General features: G+C 43.1%; 1 protein-coding gene and 1 non-coding gene across 2 annotated transcripts in view; both read left to right on the top strand.

Moving 5' to 3' along the window:
• The window catches only part of PKD1L3 (polycystin 1 like 3, transient receptor potential channel interacting), an 80,764-nt gene that overhangs the window by 30,465 nt on the left and 28,532 nt on the right, over positions 1-21,767 (top strand). The window contains exons 13-21 of the mRNA XM_060397841.1: positions 614-844; positions 1,787-1,888; positions 2,303-2,481; positions 7,525-7,671; positions 12,665-12,867; positions 13,563-13,762; positions 14,475-14,655; positions 15,997-16,189; positions 16,284-16,518. Coding sequence (XP_060253824.1) covers positions 614-844; positions 1,787-1,888; positions 2,303-2,481; positions 7,525-7,671; positions 12,665-12,867; positions 13,563-13,762; positions 14,475-14,655; positions 15,997-16,189; positions 16,284-16,518 — 1,671 coding nt within the window. The remainder of the gene's footprint in view (positions 1-613; positions 845-1,786; positions 1,889-2,302; positions 2,482-7,524; positions 7,672-12,664; positions 12,868-13,562; positions 13,763-14,474; positions 14,656-15,996; positions 16,190-16,283; positions 16,519-21,767) is intronic.
• TRNAG-CCC (transfer RNA glycine (anticodon CCC)) lies at positions 17,805-17,877 on the top strand. The gene has a single exon. It is a non-coding gene; the product is annotated as a tRNA-Gly (tRNA).

Raw genomic sequence — 21,767 nt, forward strand, 5'->3', positions numbered from 1 at the left:
GAGCATAATCTACATACCAAGCCCAAGTATAGTAACTAGCGATGGGTAGGACAGTGCCTAGTGAGGAAGATTGGTAAAGGTGGATTCATGAGTGATGGTTTGCACGCTCTAGGTCTTTGTGTAAATGGTGTCACACTGTTATATCCTTTTAAACTGGCTTTGTTCACTCAGCACTGATGTATCCAGGTTGATATATCCGGGTTCAGTCCATTCATTTTATCTGCTGTATAGTAGTCCATTCGTTGGCCCCTACTTCCTTATTTACTTGTTTGTTCTGTTGTTAGCAGACACAGAGGTGGTTCTGACTTCTCCCAGTTGTAACCAGTGCTGACAGAGACCTCCTTTTTCATGTTTCCTTGTGCACGTGTGCAGAGTCCTCAGGTTATACATTCAAAACTGGAATCTCAGGATCCAAGGAGTTTGTACTTCTTCCGTTTTACTAAATGCTGCCAAGCTGCTGTGCCCATCAGTTGTCCCAGATCACATTAACACCAGCGGAGCCTGAGCCACCAGACCTTCTTTTCCAGATCTGTGTGTCTGTGTTTATGTCTTACGTGTGTCCCTTCCTTAGCATGCCAGTCACTCAGAGTCACCGTCTTGACTGTCATTCCAGGTCGGGCTGCAGAGCACCCTGGTAAGGACACAGTGTCTCTGTAACCACCTGACCTACTTCGGCAGCGATTTCTTCCTTGTGCCTCGGATGGTGAATGTGGAAGACGTGGCTGAGCTGTTCCTTCGAGTGACCAGCAACCCAGTCGGGGTATCCCTGCTGGCCAGCCTTGTCGGAATCTACATGCTCATATTCGTGTGGGCTTGGAGAAAGGACCAGGCCGACGCACAGAAGGTGATGAGACTTTGATTCTGAAAGCTTTGCCGCAGTGTCTTGAGTATGTTGAACACGATGAAGGAAGAAAGAGATACCTTTATTGAAAAGAGGCAGGTAGCAGGTAGTAAAAATTCCAGTGGGACTTCTCTTAATATTTCTCTTCATATCTACTGTCTCAAGACCCAGGGACTTATCTCTTCTGCTCCATTTTTTTTTTTTTCTTTTAGCCAAGGTTGAATCCTCATATGATTCATTTAGGTCAGGAATAAGCCAAAAGAAAACACACAGAGAACTTAACTATAATCAAATACACATTTATCTCACTTAATACATTGGATATGAAAGTTATGGATAAGTCAAAAAAGTTATAATTTAATGTAACTGCAATATGTAAGGAACCTGTACGGAATCTTTTTTTTAAACAAAAAATTCCTTTGACAGCTTCCTTCTAATTTCTGTTCTGTATCTTTCTCATCCTTGCTATCCTACATGTGGAAATTCTAGAATATGCAAATATGCTGTGGGTGTGGAATTACCGATTTTAGTAAATAAAAATACGAGGTACGCAGCTAAATTTGAATTTCAAATAGTGAATGCATATTTAGCATAAATATGACCCCAAGTTATTCATCATTTATCTGGAATTCACATTTAGCTAGGTGTCTTGTATCTTAGCTGATAACCCTTTCTGGGTGGGTGGAAAGTGGAGAGATTTAGAGGCCCAAGACCCGATCAATTGATTTTGTGGCTGTTTCATTCTCGTGACATAAACCCTGGACTTTCAGCCCATAGCCCCCACTTTTATCACCTAACTTAGGTCTTCTTATCTGTCTTATCTTCTCCATCTCATCCTTGCTTTCCTCGGAGTCTCCAAGGCCACCGCAGTGTATCCTCCTGCTTCTCGCTGGGCTGTAAGGAGTGAAGACCTGCTGGTTTCCTTGGTTCTGCTTTTCCCTGCAGGTGAAGGTCACCATCCTGGCTGATAATGACCCCAGCTCTCAATTCCACTACCTTATCGCGGTCTCCACGGGCTATCGAAGAAGGGCCGCGACGACAGCCAGCGTGAGTGCAGTGACGGTTCCTCCCTCACTGCTCGGCGCCCTCTGCCATGCGAGCTGCACTCCGATACCCTTGCTGACATCCTGGCACCCAGTCATCCTTCACACAGGTCCCGGAGGGCGGTCGTGCTGGTTCTCAACTCTCCGTCTAGGCCTTCTCTGACGACCCAATGGTTGAGACTCCATGCTTCCACTGAGGGGACATGGGTTCGATCCCTGGTCGGGGAACTAAGATCCCGTATGCCATGGGGTACAGCAAAAAAACTTAAAAATTGTACATTTGAAGAGCCCTCTCTGCTTGTCTAAGGCCCCAGGACTTCATCTAAGCACAGTTTTCTCTGTCTTCATCTTTCCCCTTAGAGATAAATCCAGAGACTCAGGTTATAACTTGCCATATCTTTTCTTTGTCCTGGTTTAGGTAGTCATCACCCTTTATGGATCAGAGGGGCGGAGCCAGCCCCACCACCTTTGTGACTCCCAGAAGGCAGTCTTTGAACGCGGGGGACTGGATGTTTTCCTCCTGGGCACTCCATCCTCTCTGGGGGAGTTACACAGCCTGCGGCTCTGGCATGACAATTCTGGTGCCAGCCCTGCTTGGTAAGTACCGGAATCGGGCTGATGTGCTGCTTCTCTGCAGCATTCTGGGGAAATACCTGCACGGCATCACAATAAATAGCTATAATGTTTTGGATCAAATAGTAACAAATAACTGTTTGATTTTAATTTATTTTTCTTCTTTTTTTTTTTTAATATTTTCTAGACTGCACCATGCAGCATGTGGGATCTTAGTTCCCCAATCAGGGATCAAACCCATGCCCTTTGCATGGGACATGCCGTGTCTTAACCACTGGACCACCAGAGAATTCCCTGTTAGATTTTCATTTCAAAGCTGTCTACAAAAAAGAAAACCTGGAAAGAAATATTGAAAATTAAGATATTTTATGAGAGGTAGAATGACAGATTTTTTTAAAAGCATCTGTTAAATCCTTTATTTATTTTGGCTGTGCTGGATCTTTGTTGCAGTCAGCAGGGGCTACTCCCCAGCTGCAGTGTGCAGGCTTCTCATTGCAGTGGCCCCTCTTCTTGTGGCTCATGGCCTTTAGAGTGTGGACTTAGTAGTTGTGGCGCACGGGCTTAGCTGCCCTGCAGCGTGTGGGATCTTTCCATACCAGGGATCGAACCTGTGTCCTGTGCATTGGCGGGGAGATTCTCAATCACTGGACCACCAATGGAGTCCCAGATTTTTTTCCATTAAATATTGTCACTATTGTGAACAGAAAATAATAACAATGAAACATTGCCCCAAAGTACCATAAGTTAAAAGTATCTCTAAATACAAAAAGTATCTTTAAAGGGTAAATTTAATACATGACTATATAGAGAATATACTTTGGGTCAAAATGAAGAGCTTAAGGAGAGGGGAAGGAGTGGAATTACAGTTGGGATGTCCCTCAAGAGTTAGAGAAACGGTCAGTGATGAGTGTGTGCAGCTGCCCTGTGCTGGGCCCAGATGCTCCCACATCTTCCTTCAGCGCCACTCTGAGAATTATGAGGGGTGAGTGGAGAAAGTAGATGATAAAAATTAAGGATGAAGATCATTGGTTTGTTGGGATTAGGAAAAAGGAAGGCAGTGAAGTCAAAGGTCTCAGTGTGTTTGTTAGTCACTCCGTCGTATCCAGCTCTGCAACCCCGTGGACCCATGAACTGTAGCCCACCAGGCTCCTCTGTCCTTGGATTCTGGCTTGACTTTCCCTCCTCCAGGGGATCTTCCCGACCCAGGGATGGAACCCAGCTCTTCTACTTTGTGGGCAGATCCTTTACCATTGAGCCACTGGGGAAGCCCCAAAGATCTCAGACCCAGGTTTGAGAACTGACCCAGAAACAAGTCAGTTGCTGAATATTTCCCACCTGAAACGAATATGCGTCCAGCCTAAAATTGTTAGCAAAAGAAGTCCTTCCCAGGAATTGCTTGGCAGTCCTGGGGTCAGGACTCCACACTTTTACTGCCAAGGGTCTAGGTTCAATTCCTGATTGGGGAACTAAGATCACACAAGCTGCATGGCATGGCCAAAAAGAAGTTTTTAAAAAAGTCCTTCTCTGCCAGACTAGAGACACCAACCATAAGGCCAAGACAGCCCGATGATTTTCCTGCCGCTACATCCTGTTCAGGTATCTGCAGAGCAGTCTGTTACACTATTGTTCCACTTTCTCTTATAAAGGTAAATAGGGTATAATAAGCACTTGAAAGATACTCATTAGGTATCATTAGTTGTCAGGAAATGCAAATTAAAACCACAGCGATAGCGCTAGACACCCGCTAGAATGACTGAAACTAAAAGGTGGAGTGAGGGTGGGGAGCAGCTAAGAGCTCTCACACACCGCTGGTGGGATGTGAAAAGTACAGCCTTGGTGAAGAACAATTTGGCAGTTTCTTGTAAGGTTGAACGTATGTTTACCCTATGACCCAGAAATTCCACTCCTAGTTATTTACTCGAGATAAGTGAAAACGTATGTCCACTCCAAGTCTTACACAAATACTTCCATAGCAGCTTTATGAAAAATAGCCTCAAAGTGGAAACAACACAAATGTCCATCAGCTGAATGAATAAACAAATGTTAGTATTTTCATTTGGTGGAATACGACTCCTGACAAAGAAGAACAATCTACTGATACAGCAACATGGGTGAATCTCAGAAAGCATTATGTTGAGCAAAAGAAGCCAGACACACGAGAATATGTGAAATTGATGAAAAGCAAATTAACCTGTGGAGAGAGGAAGTATACCAGTGGTCACCTGGAGCGCAGGGTGAGCCTGAGGAGGGCTGACTGGAAAAGGGCGCATGGGAACTTTTCAGGGTGGCGATGGTGGTGCTTATTACACAGGTGTGTACAGTTGTCCAAAATGCATTGAACAGTACTTTTTATTTTTTTTATTTTTTGGCTGCACTCCATGGCTTGCAGGATCTTAGTTCCTCAACCAGGGATCAAACTGTGCCCTTGGCAGTGAAAGCCCAGAGTCCTAACCACTGAACTGCCAGGAAATTCCCTGAACTATATTCTTTAAATGGGTGCCTTTTATCTGATATAAATTATACCACAACAGAGTTGATTTTTTTTTCAAGTGTGTTTATAAGGGAAAGTCTAGAGCTATATACACTAAATTATTACCAATAGTTATCCCTGGGTAGTAGGATTATGAATTTTTAAGTTTTTCTTCAGGGTAGTTTTAGTTACTTCCAAAAGTTTTAACAATATCTTATAATTATTAGAAGTACATTTTTTAATTTAAATAGATATTTCTCTTTGAGGAAACACATGAAGGAATTCACAGCACATAAAGAAATTCACACCTATATGATATTTTCCATTTTTGTTACTTTTATCACTGGTTTATATCAATTCTAATTTTATATGGAATCTTATATTTTTTAACTTATAATAACTTTATGCTCCTCAGGGAATATAGATGTTGACTTAGTCATGTTTGTATTCTCAACAGCATATACAGTGTCAAAATTATAGTAGACTCAATAAATATTTGTTATAACTGATAATTACAGTCAATATTGTAACAATAAATATTTGTTACAATTCTCAAGAGTTACCTGTTCACTTCTAGACTTTGTTATTAAGGCTCTTTCAAAGAATTTTTTTAGTCAATATTTTCTTTTCTTTGTTTAATTGCAAAAGTAATAGATGTTTGAGTACAAAAAACTTGGAAAACACAGAGAGGCAAAAGAACTATCCACCCCCAATAAGAAGCAGACTGCCAGCATTTTTTCTTAGGAAATGACTATGCTTTCGGTATCTTTCTACTGATCATAGTGAATGTATCAACTAGATTGTTCTGACATACATTAGATTCTCTGTTTCTCTTCTATATGAAAGGAGAGCAGAGAAAAAAACAGGTGACTAGTTTCTTACCAATCAGAAAATGAATACTTTCTCTTGTTTATACTTTGCTATTAAATGAAAGCTTTCACAAGTAGCTAAGTTTAAATCAAATGCAACTTAGTCACCTGTGATTTTATTAACTGCTTCAAAAGAGAGTCCCAGAAATAATTTTAGCTTTAAAGCGATCTGTGCTCCTCACACAGAAAATAACTTCCAACTGAAATAAGAATTTTGACCTGAGAGATTTGAATGGTTTCATACAGACTTTTGGAGAAGTAGCATCCTTACAGTAAAGGAGATTAGCCAACTAGGTGCAAGATGAAGTCAAACAGGCAGGGCAGAGGTTCTGCAGGACAGATTGGTTGATGGTTGAAATCAGGGGTGAAGACAGAGACACATGGTAAAAAAAAAAAAAAACTGGGGTTGAAAAGAGGATGAAGTTTCAGGACCTGTTGCTCTGAAGCCAAGATGAAGCCACAGACCCAAACAAGACAAGTCATTAATATAAACATAAAAGCCCACTCCCCATTTACACACCCTAAGACCCTAGTGAGGAGAAGGCAATGGCAGCCCACTCCAGTACTCTTGCCTGGCAAATCCCATGGACGGAGGAGCCTGGTAGGCTGCAGTCCATGGGGTTGCTAGGAGTCGGACACGACTGAGCGACTTCACTTTCACTTTTCACTTTTATGCACTGGAGAAGGAAATGGCAACCCACTCCAGTGTTCTTGCCTGGAGAATCCCAGGGACGGGGGAGCCTGGTGGGCTGCCGTCTATGGGGGTCGCACAGAGTCGGACACGACTGAAGTGACTTAGCAGCAGCAGCAGACCCTAGTGATGAAAGATGAAGGCAGATGGGATATTTGCAAAGGTGGTGGGGCGCTGTCACTTGTAGAGCGAAGAAATCTTAAGGAACAGAAGCACACACTGACTGTTCCAGGTTATGGAAGTCTGCGTTCTGATATTTGGTACGTGAACTCCTTTAGAGGTTGGGAGGGAAAAGTGGGATCAGGTCTAGTTTCTTTCTTTGGCTCTTGCCCCTACAATGAAGCAGAATCTGTTTACTTGGACACCCTCTGTCCACAAAAGATTTTTGTTTTATTATTTTTATTGCAGTATGATTGACATACAACTTTATATTTGCTTCAGGTCTACAACCTAATGATTTGATGTTTGTATGTATTGTGAAATAATCACCATAAGTCTAGTTAACAAGCATCACCATACATAGAGAATTTTTTTCTCGTTGTGAGAGTTAAGATCTGCTCTTGTGGCAGTTTTCATATATATTAACTACAGTCGCCATGCTGTATGTTACATCCCCTTGGCTTATTTTATAACTGGCCGTCTGTACCTTTTGACTCTCCTGACCTCATCTACCCACCCACCCCCACCCTCTGCCCCTACAACTACTCATTTGTTCTCTGAATCTGTGAGCTAGGTTTTGGGGTTTTGTTTGTGTTTTGTTTTGCTTTGCCTTTACATATAAGTGAGATCATATCTGTCTTTGTCTCTCTCTGACTTATTTCACTTAGGGTAATGCCATCTATTCATGTCACAAATGGCAAAATTTCATTCTTTTTTTAATAACTGAATGATATTCCATTGTATGTGTTATATACACCACATTTTCTCTATCCATTCAGCCATCAATGGACATTGAAGTTGTTTCCATAAGGTCACTGCTTATTACAGCAGTTGATTGAGGCCCACCCCCTAACATGACTGTCTTCATTTCACTGCAGGTATGTAAGCCAGGTGACTGTCGCTGACATAGCAGGTAAAAGGAAATGGCACTTCCTGTGCAACTGTTGGCTGGCCGTGAACCTTGGAGACTGTGAGCGCGACCGGGTCTTCATGCCAGTCTCAAAGAGGGAGCTGTTTTCCTTTAGGTACTGTTGAGAAATGATGATGTGCTACCTGTCTCTGAGACTCTGTTCATTTTCTCCATTCTTTTTTCTTTCTGTTCCTTGGCCAAGACAATTTCAATTGACCTACCTTCAAGTTTAACCTATCTTCTTTCTCTTGCCAGCTCACATCTGCTATTGAGCCTCTAGTGAATTTTCCATTTCACTTACTGTATTTTTCAGCTGCACTCTTTCTATTTGGTTATTTAAAAAAAATAACTTCTGAGAACTTCCCTGGTGGTCCAGTGGTTAAGACTCCACACTTCCAGTGTAGGGGGCAACGGTTTGATTCCTGGTCAGAGAGCTAAGACTCCCATATGCCTTATGGTCAAAAAACCAATACATGAAACAGAAGCAAATTGTAAAAAAAAAAATTCAATAAAGACTTTAAAAATGGTTCACATTGCTTGGGGCTGGTGCATGGGGATGACCCAGAAAGATGTTATGGGGAGGGAGGTGGGAGGGGGGTTCATGTTTGGGAACACATGTAAGAATTAAAGATTTTAAAATTTAAAAAATAAAAAACTAAAAAAAAAAAATGGTTCACATTTTAAAAAACTTAAAAAAAAAATTAGTTAAAATAATCTCTGGGGACTTCCCTGGTGGTTCATTGGAAGACTCCACACTTCCAATGCAGGGGGCATGGGTTTGATCCCTAATCAGGAATTAAGATCCTGCATGCCACACAGTGCGACCAATAATAATAATAATTTCTGTATCTTCATTAATACTCTATTTAGCAAGACATCATGCTCATTTACTTTCCTTTAGTTAGTTCAACATGATTTCCCTTATTTCTCTGAACATATTTAAAACAGCCGATTTGAAATCTTTAGTAAATCCAGTGTCTGGGCTTCCTCAGTAACAATCTGTTGAGTGTGGTGTGTGTGTGTGTGTGTGTGAGGGAGAGAGACACTTTGTTTCCTTTCGTGTCTTGTGATCTTCTGTTGAAAACCGGACATTTTAAATAATGAAACGTGGCCACTCTGAAGATCCGATCTCCTTCCTCTCCGCCAGCACTTGTCCTTAGTGTCTGTTGCTGTCCTGTGTCTGTTTCGAACTAATTCTGTAAAATCTGTATTTCTATCATATGTGAAAACTGAAGTGCTTGCTCAGTCAGTTCAGTGGTCAGCTAATAACTAGACAGAGACTTCTTTAAAGGCCTGAGCCAGTAAGCCTCCCAGCCTTTGCTGAGGGGTTTTGCACACATGTTGTGCCATGCCTTCAGCATGCAGCCCGGTAGCTGACAGCTCTGCCTGAGCCTTCACTTCCTGCTTGCTGAGAGCTGCAGGGTTCTTCCAGGAGCAGAAGTGTAGGGCCTGACCAGCTAATTCCTGAGCATGCCAGCATCCCTGGGCCTGCACATGGCCTCCTATCATTAGATTCCCAGGACTGTGTTGAAGCTTTTCAAAACTCCTGTACACTTCTGACTTTCTCAGTGAGGGTTTTTCATGAGCCCGTTGTTTGCCTACCATATCAGGCAGCTGTGAAGTTAAATAGTTGCCTCTGAATATTTTTGACAGTGCCCTCAAAGAAGAACCATTTTTAACTGGATGAGTGTCCAGTCATATCAAATAAGGGCAGTCTTGCCAGTGGAGTTTTCCTGGGAACTACCAGACAAGTCAGATAATGACGGCTCTCTCGGAAGGACGCTTTTAATCCCCTTCTGCCCACTCTAGTGACTGCCAGGCTGCTGGATTTCACTGTGACTGAAGGCTCTTGGTTTTCAAGGTTACCATGGAGCTAGGGGAAGGGAGATGGGGAAACAGGGCCAATTAAAATGCCGCAAAATTCACTGTTCTTACTGATGTTTAACCATTTTTCTTATGTAAACACTCCTACAAATCTTTGGTTATTTACCTGAGTTCTGAAAATTTTGATTCTGACTTTTTAAAAGAAGTTTTATCATTGCTTTTGTGGAGGAATTTCCAGAGGTGTTCATTCCTCTGTTTCCACTGACCCAAATGGATTTAGACAGTTTACTACTTAGAGCAGTAGGAGCCGCCAGAGCAGTAATCTGTGGCAGCTCCCCAATTTGACAGGGTGATGTGATGAGAGCCAGCTGTGAGCTGCACGTGCAGTCGAGGTATGTTACAAAAGAGGAACCCCAAAACCAGTAGATGCTGATCTATGAGCTGCCAGAAAAACTGCCCATCCTTCCCCATAGAATAAGACATTATCAGCCTGGAATGTAGGCAACTCTCTCAAGGGGTGAGAAGAAGGCATGTCTATCTTTATTACCCCAGAAAGTCTCTGGGAAGCAAGAAGTCTCTGTCTTTATAATCTGGAAATGCAAATTGTCTCCAAAGAGAGATCCTGATTCTGTCTTCTTAGGGCTGTCTGCTTACACAAAGATACTTGAAAACATAGTCCAAGGGCAAAGTTTGTATAAATGCCTAAATGTGAAGCATTCATGGAGGACTGCCTTTCAGCACTGCCTCTGTTGTTATGTCAGTCTACCTGTTATTCTTCTAAGGTATGTTGTCTTTTCTCTTTTTAGTATTTTCTCTTAATCCTTGATGTCCCAAATTTTACCATATTTCTTTTCACTGTGGATTTACCTTTTTTTTAAAATCCTGTTTCGCACTCAGAGTGTACTTAAAAAAATTTTTATTGTGGTAAAATACATGTAAAATGTGCTCTTCTGGGGGGCCGTGCTGCACGGCATGCAGGATCTTAGTTCCCTGACCACTGGAAGCCTGGAGTCTTAACCACCGGACCTCCGGGCGGGGCGGAGGTGGGGGTCCCAAAGTGCACTTTTGATATACAGAGTCATGTGTTCAATAAACAGAAATTCTCAAATGTCACTTCTGAAAATGCTGCTCCTCTGACATTCCCTCTCTGTGTGCAAAGTCTCTCTAACGCTCCTCCATGGTTTTAAGCCTCTCTTGCATACATATCTTTTTTGTCTGTGGCAGTTCACTGATTTTCTCTTAAACCAGTGTCTCTTTCTCCTAATTATTTTGTTTTGAGGACCATATTTTTCCATTTTAAGATTTCAAATTTATTTTATTTCTGGGTTTTTCATCATTTTTTATTCTTTTGAAGTGAACATTATTCCTTGTATCATTTTTATATCATTATTTGCTGTTAAGTTCTTTATTTCATAGGTGTATAAAAGGTAGCAGGGATTGGTTAAATTGACTTGCTCCAGATGAAGCACACAAGAAACAGCAGAGGCTCAGGTCTTATCCCCTCTCCTACTGAATGAAGATTCTTTCTTCTAAAGCACAGGGCCTCCCCTCAAGGCCTTTGGATCTTGCTGCAAATTGCTGAGACATGGGATACAATAGTAGCAAACAAAACAATCACTACCATGCAAGTAGCAACTGACATTTTCTTTTTTTTAATATATATATATATATTTTTTGAACTTTAAACTTTGTTTTGTATGGAGATAAAACTGATTAACAATGTGTGGTAGTTTCAGGTGAACAGCCAGTGTACTCAGCCATGCATACACATGTATCCATTCTCCCCTAAACCCTCCCTCCCGTTCAGGCTGCCTCATAAAACTGAGCTGAGTTCCATCTGCTGTTCAGTAGGTCCTTGTCGGTTATCCATTTTAAGCATAGCAGTGTGTACATGACCTTCCCAAACTTCCTCACTATCCCTTCCCCCAGCAACCATTTTCTAAGTTTGTGAGTCTCTTTCTGTTTTGTAGCTTTACTTGTATCTTTGAGCAACCTGAAACACTTAAAGTCTTTGTCAGACTGTCCCACAAAATTAGTTTCTTCTGGACTGAAATATTGTGTTGGCTGCCTTTCTCAGCATTAGATTTATAAATATGTTTAGGAATTTGGGGTTGTAGGTTGGTTTCATTTTTAAATCTCAACATCTCTCTCCTTCTCCACATATCCCTGACTAATCTTTTCTCGATCTTCTTCGTGCAGCCCTTCACATCACTAGTCTAGAACTAGGTTTATTTTATGACCCCATTTCAAAGCTCCTATTCCTCAGAGAAACGGATGAAAGGACCTGTCGCACACCTTGTCAGAGCCAGTGGGTCTCTTGAATATGTTCTGGTCGAGGGGCTGCCTGCTCTCACCTGCCTCCCTACTTACAAACACGTAGCCCTGCGGTAGTTTTCCGGTTCTGCAGAGTTCTTCCGTGAGCTCCAGCCTCAACCCTGGCTGCAGGCAGTGAGGTTGGCTTTAGTCGCCCTTCTTTCCCTCCCGCCATGGATCACTTTCAGTTTCAGTTACTCTCTGGGAATCAAACTTTGACCTGTGTATGCCTTCTTCCAAACCTGGAGCTCAGAATCCTGTGCCTTCTCCCCCGCTTACCATCTGGTTTCTCACCCCATGCCTCTTCTTCAGAGACATTTGTTTTTAAGCCCAGCTAATATTTTTAATTTTTCTTTTTATATTGTATTTATAGTTTCTTGGGAGAGTAGAGAAGGTTCTCCAAGTATGAGTTTACCTTATATAAGTTTACCTTACCTTATAACTATCTTGAGTGGAAAAAGTGAAAATGTTAGTCAGTCAGTCATGTCAGATTTTGTGACCCCAGCCCGCCAAGCACCTCTGTCCATGGAATTCTCCGGGCAAGAATACTGGAGTGGGTTACCATTTCCTACTCCAGGGGATCTTCCTGACCCATGGATCAAACCCAGGTCTCCTGCATTGCAGGCAGATTCTTTACCATCTGAGCCACCAGGGAAGCCCCTATCTTGAGTGGAAGCTTAATGCAAATTTTCCAAGAATAAAAAAGACTTATCAAAACCTCTGGTAAAGCCAAAACAAGGTTTTAGTTTTAAAATCTCGTAAAGTTACCCTTATCCTCAAAAACCTTTTACCCTATGGTAACAACAACAGCAGCAAAAATCATACCGTGTCACCTGAAAGCTTCTTCACAAAAGCATCGAGCAGTGGCCGAGCTGTTGATATATTGCTTGCCGCCAGTTGAACCACATCTCAAACGAGGGCAAGTTCAGAGTGAAATCTTATGCATTTCTTGTTCTGATTTATCTTGTTAGACACCTGTTCTCCTCCATGATCATAGAGAAGTTCACCCAGGATTGCCTGTGGCTCTCAGTCGCAACTCGACACCCCTGGAACGAGTTTACGAGGGTCCAGCGGCTCACCTGCTACATGACCCTCCTTCTCTGCAACATGGTCATCAACGTCATGTTCTGGAAAGTGAACAGTACCACCACCAAGAGAGATGAGCAAGCTCGGGGTGAGCCCTGCCGTGTGCTGTTGCTGCTACACTCCATTCCTTCCTTCCAAGTTAGAAACGGAGTCACGACGGGCCTTCATTTTTCCTCTGCTGCCCTCCCGTTAGAGTACTCATCTAATTCTACTCTTAAATGAGAATACTCATTTACTCTAACATTAGAATACACATTTTCTCATTGATCTCACTCATTAACAAATGAAATGGCCTTAGAGACACATCAGGATCTTGACTGTCGAAATAACTTGCTATCCTTAGATAATCATAGTTAATTGGTAAATAAATACTTAAACTGCAGGGTGTAGAGCATGGACTTTGGACCTGGCGGCGCTGGTGGGAGAGGAGAGGACAGGATGAGCTAAGAGAGTAGCTGACGTGTACAGTACCACGTGTGAACTGGATAGCTAGTGGGAAGCCGCTGGAGAGCACAGGGAGCTCAGTTCAGGGCTCCGTGCTGACCTGGGGAGGCAGGATGGGAGTAGGGGTGGGAGGCAGGCAAGGAGGGAGGGGATATATTAATGTATACTCACAGCTGATTGACATTGCTGCAGAGCAGAAACTAGCACAACATTGTAAGGCAGTTATACTCCAATTAAAATAAATTTTAAAACAACACTTAAACCTGGGAGAGGAGTGTCTCGGAGACAATTTCAGTGGTTAAGGATGAGGGTTGATGTCATGCTTTTTTTTTTTTCCAGTGGGCCCATTTGCTGTGACCTGGTCTGAACTGCTCGTCAGCATCCAAACTGCAGTCATCTTTTTCCCCATCAGTCTTGTGATCGGGCGGCTTTTCCCGTTGATCCAACCACAGGAGCCTCTGCCTGTCTTTCCTCCCATCCAGGCCTCCTGCCCCTCGGATGCTTCTTCAGAGCCTCTCTCTCTCACGGAGGTGGTTGAGGTGAGCGTGGTGTCAGAGTTCACAGGTAGACGTCATGCTGCCCTCCCCAGCGTGGTGGAGAAGGCCAGTGAACGAGGCTCTCCGGCAAGGCTCCAGAGCCCTGCTAGCTGTAGGGCTGTGCTCTGATCCCTGTGCCCTGCGCCATCGTCATCCTGCCTCCAGTTCTTTCTCTTGATTCTGGAGTGTGCTGAGAGCACTGACGTGAGTGCAGAATGCCTTGCTCTGGACGTGCCTTAGTCTTTTGATGTTTGCTCAAACTCTTCTTCTTTCATCCTGGATTCTCTCCTAAAACTAGTTCTGAAGCTACTGTGAGGTGACTTCTTTGTGAAAAAGGATAGAGAAAGTGAAAAATTTAGGTCGTTTACACTAAGCATAGGGCTTCCCAGGTGGCACTAGTGATAAAGAACCCACCTGCCAATGCAGGAGACGTTAAGAGACGCACATTCGATTCCTGGGTCGGGAAGATCCCCTGGAAGAGGAAATGGCAACCCACTCTGTATTCTTGGCTGGAGAATCTCATGGACAGAGGAGCCTGGAGGGCTACAGTCCATGGGGTCGCAAAGAGTCAGACACGACTGAAGCGACTTAGCATGCACACACACTGAGCATATGCCCCTCCGAGGAAATAAACCGCCTCATGACTGTCTGTAAGTGCTCGCAGTCCTGAGTTCAGTGTAAAAACTGACTTTTCCCCTCTTGGTTCCACTTTCAGGAATTAAAGGAAACTGTGGGATTCCTGCTCAGGAGAAATATGTACCTACTCTCAGAGTGCGAACCATCTTCATGGCATTCTGACAGCATAAACGAGCTGCTGAAGCTTTTGTCCGGCCTCGTCTGTTCTTACTTAGAGCATCCAGGCTGTCCCCAGCAGGCAGGACCCTACTGGGCAAATGGTAAAGTTCAGTAAGTTTTAGGATCTGATCTTTTATCTGCCCCTACTCCACACACCCGACACGCTCTCAGCATAATCAACAGGCATGATGCCACCTTCTGTTGTTTTTTCATTTCCTTAAACTCCCAGCAGAGGGCAGACAGCTCTGCTACCTCTCAGAGCTTTTGAGACAGCATATCTGGTCTTACAAAGTAAAGGTTAAAAGAAAAACCCACCAAAAATGTCCTCTGTCTCAGACTCCTCCATACTTCATCAGCTTTGTCAGAGGCTGTGAAAGTGTCATTTCTCTTTCTTCTATGGAATGATGTTTGGGCTCTCTAGGCACTCTACTTCCCTGGTGGCTCAGACGGTAAAGTGTCTGCCTACAATGTGGGAGACCTGGGTTCCATCCCTGTGTCGGGAGGATCCCCTGGAGCAGGAAATGGCAACCCACTCCAGTACTCTTGCCTGGAAAATCCCGTGGACAGAGGAGCCTGGTAGGCTATAGTCCATGGGGTCGCAAAGAGTCCGACATGACTGAGCAACTTCCCATTCACATTTATATTCTGCTAAGTTGCTTCAGTCGTGTCCGACTCTGTGCGACCCCATAGACAGCAGCCCACCAGGCTCCCCCGTCCCTGGGATTCTCCAGGCAAGAACACTGGAGTGGGCTGCCATTTCCTTCAATGCATGAAAGTGAAGTTGCTCAGTCGTGTCCGACCCTTAGCGACCCCATGGACCGCGGCCCACCAGGCTCCTCCGTCCATGGGATTTTCCAGGCAAGAGTGCTAGAGTGGGGTTCACATGTACTGCAGTTCTGGTGAAAAAACTCAATTAGCTTTAAAAATTACTTTGATTCTCTATCAAAGTAATATAGGATTTTACAAATTGTTGCAAATATACCAGCCTGCTCAGAGAATACAGTTCTGTATTCTTCAGTGTTCATTGACTAGGAAATTTAACAGGGGGCTTCCCTGATAGCTCAGTTGGTAAAGAATCTGCCCGCAATGCAGGAGACCCTGATTCAACTCCTACGTTGGGAAGATCCGCTGGAGAAGGGATAGGCTGCCCACTCCAGTATTCTTGGGCTTCCCTTGTTGCTCAGCTGGTAAAAAATCCTCTGGCAATGTGGGATACTTGGGTTCAATCCTTGGATTGGGAAGATCCCCTGGAGAAGGAAAAGGCTACCCACTCAGGCATTCTGGCCTGGAGAATTCCATGGACTGTATAGTTCATGGAGTCGCAAAGAGTCATACACAACTGAGCGATTTTCATCAGTTAACAGATTGCTTGTTTCTACCAAGAATTTCTGTTCCTTGAAATCTTCCACTTATTCAAATGTCAACCTGGGCTGTATTTTCAGTGGTTCCTGAAAACCACCATCATTTCTGCAGTTACCTGCTCAGAGTTCTGCAGAGGCTCCAATCTCACTTACAGACACTGGGTCCCACCCAGGCCGATCACCCCAGTGACTTCCTTGATGCAGTCCACCAACTGCAAAAACTCCAGGAACTCTTGGAAACCCATGTTCTTCCCACAGAGCAAGGGCTATCCAGGTAACACACCCCACTGGGCTTTACATGTTGTCTTCCTAAACCCCTCTGTCAGCTGTTGACTAGGTTGGTTATTCCTTCAACTTCTGTTCCTAAGGGAGGCAACCAGTTTCCCCATCCTGAGCCCAGAAGAAGGGAAGCAGCGTCTCTCTAAAGGCTGGCACAGATGGTTGACATACTTCTGCTGGCTCCTTCTGGGTGTCACTAGCCTGGCCTCAGCCTTCTTTACAGCACTTTATAGCCTGGAACTGAACAAAGACCAAGCCACCAGCTGGGTTATTTCGATGATACTGTCGTTGCTTCAGAACACCTTCATCAGCCAGCCAGCAAAGGTACGTGAGAAACTGTCACTCCAGCATGGGAGGAAGCGCTATTGTTGCAGGAAGCTTGGGAAACCAAGGTCTGTGGGTGTCAGTCCAAGGTGCCGCATGGTTCTGACAACTTGATGAGAACAAAAAGAAACAGAAATGGACAGGGTAAAATTTGTTAGGGGTGTGTGTGTAGTAGTCGTGGAAAAAACTAAGGAGAACTGGTAAGACTGGTAGAAATTTAGCAGAAAAGGATGGGGGAGTTATGAGAGACAAGTTAAAAATTCAATAATAGGGCATCCCAGGTGGCACTAGTGGTAAAGAACCCACCACCTGCCAGTTCAGGAGACCCAGGTTCAGTACCTGGGTCCAGAAGATCCACTGGAAGAAGGCCTGGTACCCAGCTCCAGTATTCTTGCCTGGAGAATTCCATAGACAGAGGAGCCTGGCGGGTAGAGTCCATAGGGTCACAGAGAGTTGGACACGGCTGAAGGGACTTAGCACGCATGCAAACAAAAAAATCAATAATAAACTACTAAGTAAGAAAACTTACTTTTAAAAAAATCTTCATTTTCCTTAAACTTTAAGGAAAATGTCATATACAAACGTGTAGGAAGTAGTATAATGAATCCTAAATTCCTGTTACCCAGCTCCAACAGTTACCCCACAATTCATGGCCAGTCTTGTTTCATCTATCTTGGAAAAAAAATACCAGACTTTATATCGTTTTATCCATAAAGATTTCAGCCTGTGTATTTTCAATAGACAAACGCTCCTCTTTTTAAAACATAAATATGAGCCATTATCACACCTAAATAACAATTTCCTGATATCTACACAACAGTGTAAATGTATGTAACACTGCTGAACTGGTCACCTTGAAATGGTTAAGGTATATTTTAAACTTAAAATGGTAAGTTTTTCGTTATGTGTATTTTGCTACAGGTTTTTAAAATCCAATCAGTGTTCACATTTTCCCGGTTGTCTCCTAAGTGTTTATAGTTGTTTTGTTCAAATCAAGATCTGCATAAGGTCCTTGTGTTGCAGTGAGTTGCTCTGTCGCATGTTTGTTTTTTAATTTATTTATTTTGACTGTTAACTGGGCCAGGTCTCTCTTGCTGCACACAGGCTCTTCTTTGAGGTCTGTGGGCTCAGTAGTCGTGGTACAGCTACCTAGTTGCTCTGTGGCATGTGGGATCTTCCTAGACCAGGGATCAGACTCATATCCCTTGCACTGGCAAGCAGATTCTTAAGCGCTGGACCACCAGGGAAGTCCTGTCTCATGCGTTTTTATACTTAATCTAGGAACTTCCCTGGTGGTCCAGTGGGTAAGACTCTGAGCTCCCAATGCAGGGGGCCCAGGTTCAATCCCTGGTCAGGGAACTAGATCCCACATGCCACAACTAAGACCCAGTGCAGCCAAATAAATAAATAATAAGTTTTTTTTTAAGAGACTGTAAAAAATAAGTAATCTATACGTTCTTCATCCCTTTATCTCTTTCCCTCATTTTCTGTTCTTGCTACTTTTCTTGCAATGTATGTGAAGAAACCAAGTTGTCCTATAGAGTCTCCAACATTCTGAATTTTTGTGACAGGATTACTTATGCTTTAAGAACCCACAAGGAGACCTTGGGGAGCTTTTGAAACATTTGGTGCCAGGCCTCTCTCCAGACCAGTCAAATCATAATCCCTGGAGATGGGATCCAAGGCTCAGAATGTCACAAACTTCCCAGGTGATTCCAAAGAAGAGCCCCGTTTGAGAAGCACTGATCCTAAAAGATGGACAGTGTACAAGGAGTGGGTAGACCATAAATAAGAACTGCGGTAAGAGACAATAACAGGAGCTCTTAAAGAGATTCCGTTAGAGCAGACACACAGAGAAAGACTTTGCGGAAATGAAAAAGGCGATTTGCAGATTTTAAGAATTCAGGCTTTGAATTGAAGATGTCATTATTGAGAATCAAATTAATGGACCAGGATGATCAAACTTAATGCAAAACATAAAGGAAAATAGACAGTAGATCCAGTTAAGAGGAGTGGTAGTAATTAAACCGTCTAAAAAATTCCATTGTTGCAAACAAATACTGAATTTGTGGAAAGGTCTTAACTATTTCCAGGCATAACTAATTTAAAAAGATACACGCCGAAATGGAGGACAGGAGTTCTGGAGTGGGGCCCAAGGTCCTGAAATCAGCTGGTTGCCAGGTGATGGCTGCTCACCCATGGATCACGCTTCGGGGGGTATCACTGTGAATACAAAGCTAGTTCTCTGAAAAGTCAGTATTACAAGAGAAAAGCTCATGAGGGAGGGCTGTTCTAGGTCCTTGAAATAAATGAGCCATTTTTAATATGGATCAGACAGTGTACTAGGAAGTTATTGGTCATTTCCTTACGTGTCATAATGATATGAAAATGGCCTGATTATTAGGAGGCCTTGAACCTTGCACAGGTGTGTCAGTCACGTCCGACCCTGTGTGACCCCATGGACTGTAGCCTGTTGGGAAAACCCCATGAGATTTTCCAGGCAAGAATACTGGCGTGGGTTGCCATTTCCTTCTCCAGGGGATTTTTCCCGACCCAGGGATCGAACCTGCATCTCCTGCATCAGCAGGCAGATTCTTGACCACTAGCACTACCTGGGAAGCTCCAGTTTTTAGGAGGCACATGCTTAAAAACAGGCAGTCCTTGCCTTGAACTGTTGTAGTTTGTGCATGAATTTCAGTCACCATGGTTCAGTTAAATAACACCAGTTGCCAGCAAGACGGTTCAAATCTCAGCATGGGATATCAGCTATGAGTGATTACATAAAACGCCAGCTACTACTAGACCTTTAGCCCATAATTCACTCCGTACACAACATGTATTTTTAGGTGTCTCTCATGATCCATGACCAGTCCTGTCACATCTCAAAACCTGGGTGGCTGCTCACTGGGCATCCCGTTTATGTACAGACAGCAAATTGTGGAGTTGGGCTACTTTCTTGTCTCTCAGTCATAAACAGTGACATTTGACCATAAAATGGATAACGGAAAGAGGAATTGGGCCAAAAAAGACCAAAATGCAGCAAGTTAACAACATGATAATGCAAAGTGAAATTTGAATAGAATGTGAGTGGAGTTGTCCGAGAAGCAGCTGGCCGTAGGAAGAGTGCATGTGTTCAGGGGGCTATACCGGCCAGATGAATTTAGTGAAGTCAAACTTACCAACCTAAATGAAGAAATTGGTTATGAGGAAACGGATGATGACATCCTGGAGGAAGTAACACTAGCAAAAAAAAAAAAAACAACCAACTAATATTAAATGAACTCTAGGAGGTATTTCACAGCATTGAAAGCAGAAAGGATAAGAGGCTGGAAACCAGTGCAAACTTAAAACAGTATGACAGTTCACCAAACAGATAGAAAAGATGCTGTCCCCAAATTCTAACTTACACAAGAAGAGGAAGGGACAGCATTGTTCAAATTAGTCTTGAGAAATTTTTCAAGAAATAACTTTAATTCTTAATGTTTCTGATGTTTTAAATTACATACTAATTCTGCTGCTTTAAAATTTTTCCTTGTACCTTTATAGCCCACAATAAGAGATTTTAATGTTTTGACATGAGTCCTTTTTTTCCCCCTAAGGTAGAAGACTGTCTTTATTATTTTTTTTTCTTAATTTAGTTGGCTGTACCAGGTGTTAGTTGCAGGATGCAGGATCTAGTTCCCTGACCAGGGATCCAACCCAGGCCCTCTGCTTCGAGTGCATGGAGTTGTAACAACTGAACCAGGGAAGTCTCCTGAATTTTTAGATGTCACAGAACAATCATAATTTTCCCCACTGATGATTAAGATCACCTTGCACAGTTTCAGCTTGCAAGATCATTTATGTGATCCCATGCTGCTGCTAAGGCGCTTCAGTCATGTCCAACTCTGTGCGACCCCAGAGACGGTAGCTCACCAGGCTCCACCGTCCCTGGGATTCTCCAGGCAAGAACACTGGAGTGGGTTGCCATTTCCTTCTCCAATGCATGAAAGTGAAAAGGGAAAGTGAAGTCACTGAGTCGTGTCCAACTCTCAACAGCCCCATGGACTGCAGCTCACCAGGCTCCTCCAACCATGGGAGGAGGAGCAGTATCCATCCTATACTGCCATGCAAAATGAGAACTACCTTTAATTAGGTATGAGATGTCATGATGTCTATTATTTTCAAATGGTTCAAAAAAGTATATACTGTGAAATGTTAGCTTTTGTATCTTCCAATTTTTATGTATGTTTAAAAATTTTAATAAGGAATTATATAATCTAAGAGTTTGTAGAAGAAAAATTATATAAAACTATTTTTAGAAGAAAACATATGGGAAAATCTATGTAACCTTAGGTTAGGCAAAGAGTTCTTGTGTTGTTCCGTCGCTCAGTTGTGTCCAGCTCTTTGCGACCCCATGGACTGCAGCACACCAGGCTTCCCTGTCCTTCACTGTCTCCCAAAGTTTGCTCAAATTCATGTCCATTGAGTCAGTGATGCTGTCTAACCATCTCATCCTCTGCTGCCCTCTTCTCCTTTTGCCTTCAATCTTTCCCAGCATCAGGGTCTCTTCCAGTGAGTTGGCTCTTCACATCAGGTGGCTGAAGTATCAAAGCATCAGCATCAGTCCTTCCAATGCATAATCAGGGTTGATTTCCTTTAGGATTCACTGGTTTGATCTCCATGCATTTCAAAAGTTCTTTTATATTAATTCTACCGAAAGCACAATTCAGAAAAGAAAAAATTGATAAATAGGGCTTCATCAAAATTAAACATTTTGTTCCATGAAAGACACTTTTTAAAATTTAAGTATAGTTGGTTCACAGTGTTGTGTTAGTTTCTGGCATACAGCAATATGATTCCACTACATGTGTAACCTTTTTCATGTTCTTCATTGTTTATTATGGGAGACTGAATATAGTTTCCTGTGCTATAGAATAGGACCCCGTTTATTTATTTTATATACAGCAGTTTGCATCTGCTAATTTAACTTGTCTCCTAATTTATCCCTCCCCCATAGGTAACCATATGTCTTGTCTCTCTTCTTAATACTTTTTCTATTTATTTTTGGCTGCCCTGGGCCTTCGTTGTTCTGCACGGGCTTCCTCTGGTCCTGGTGCGCCGGGTCTCCTCTTCCTTGCGGTGCACGGGGTTCTCATTGTGGTGGCTTTTCTTGCTGTGGAGCGTGGGCTTTAGGCTTGCAGCCTCAGTAGTTGTGATGCATGGGCTTAGTTGCTCCACAGCATGTGGAATCTTCCCAGAGCAGGGAT

Source organism: Ovis aries, chromosome 14 (genome assembly GCF_016772045.2).
Source record: "Ovis aries strain OAR_USU_Benz2616 breed Rambouillet chromosome 14, ARS-UI_Ramb_v3.0, whole genome shotgun sequence".
NCBI lineage: Eukaryota > Metazoa > Chordata > Mammalia > Artiodactyla > Bovidae > Ovis > Ovis aries.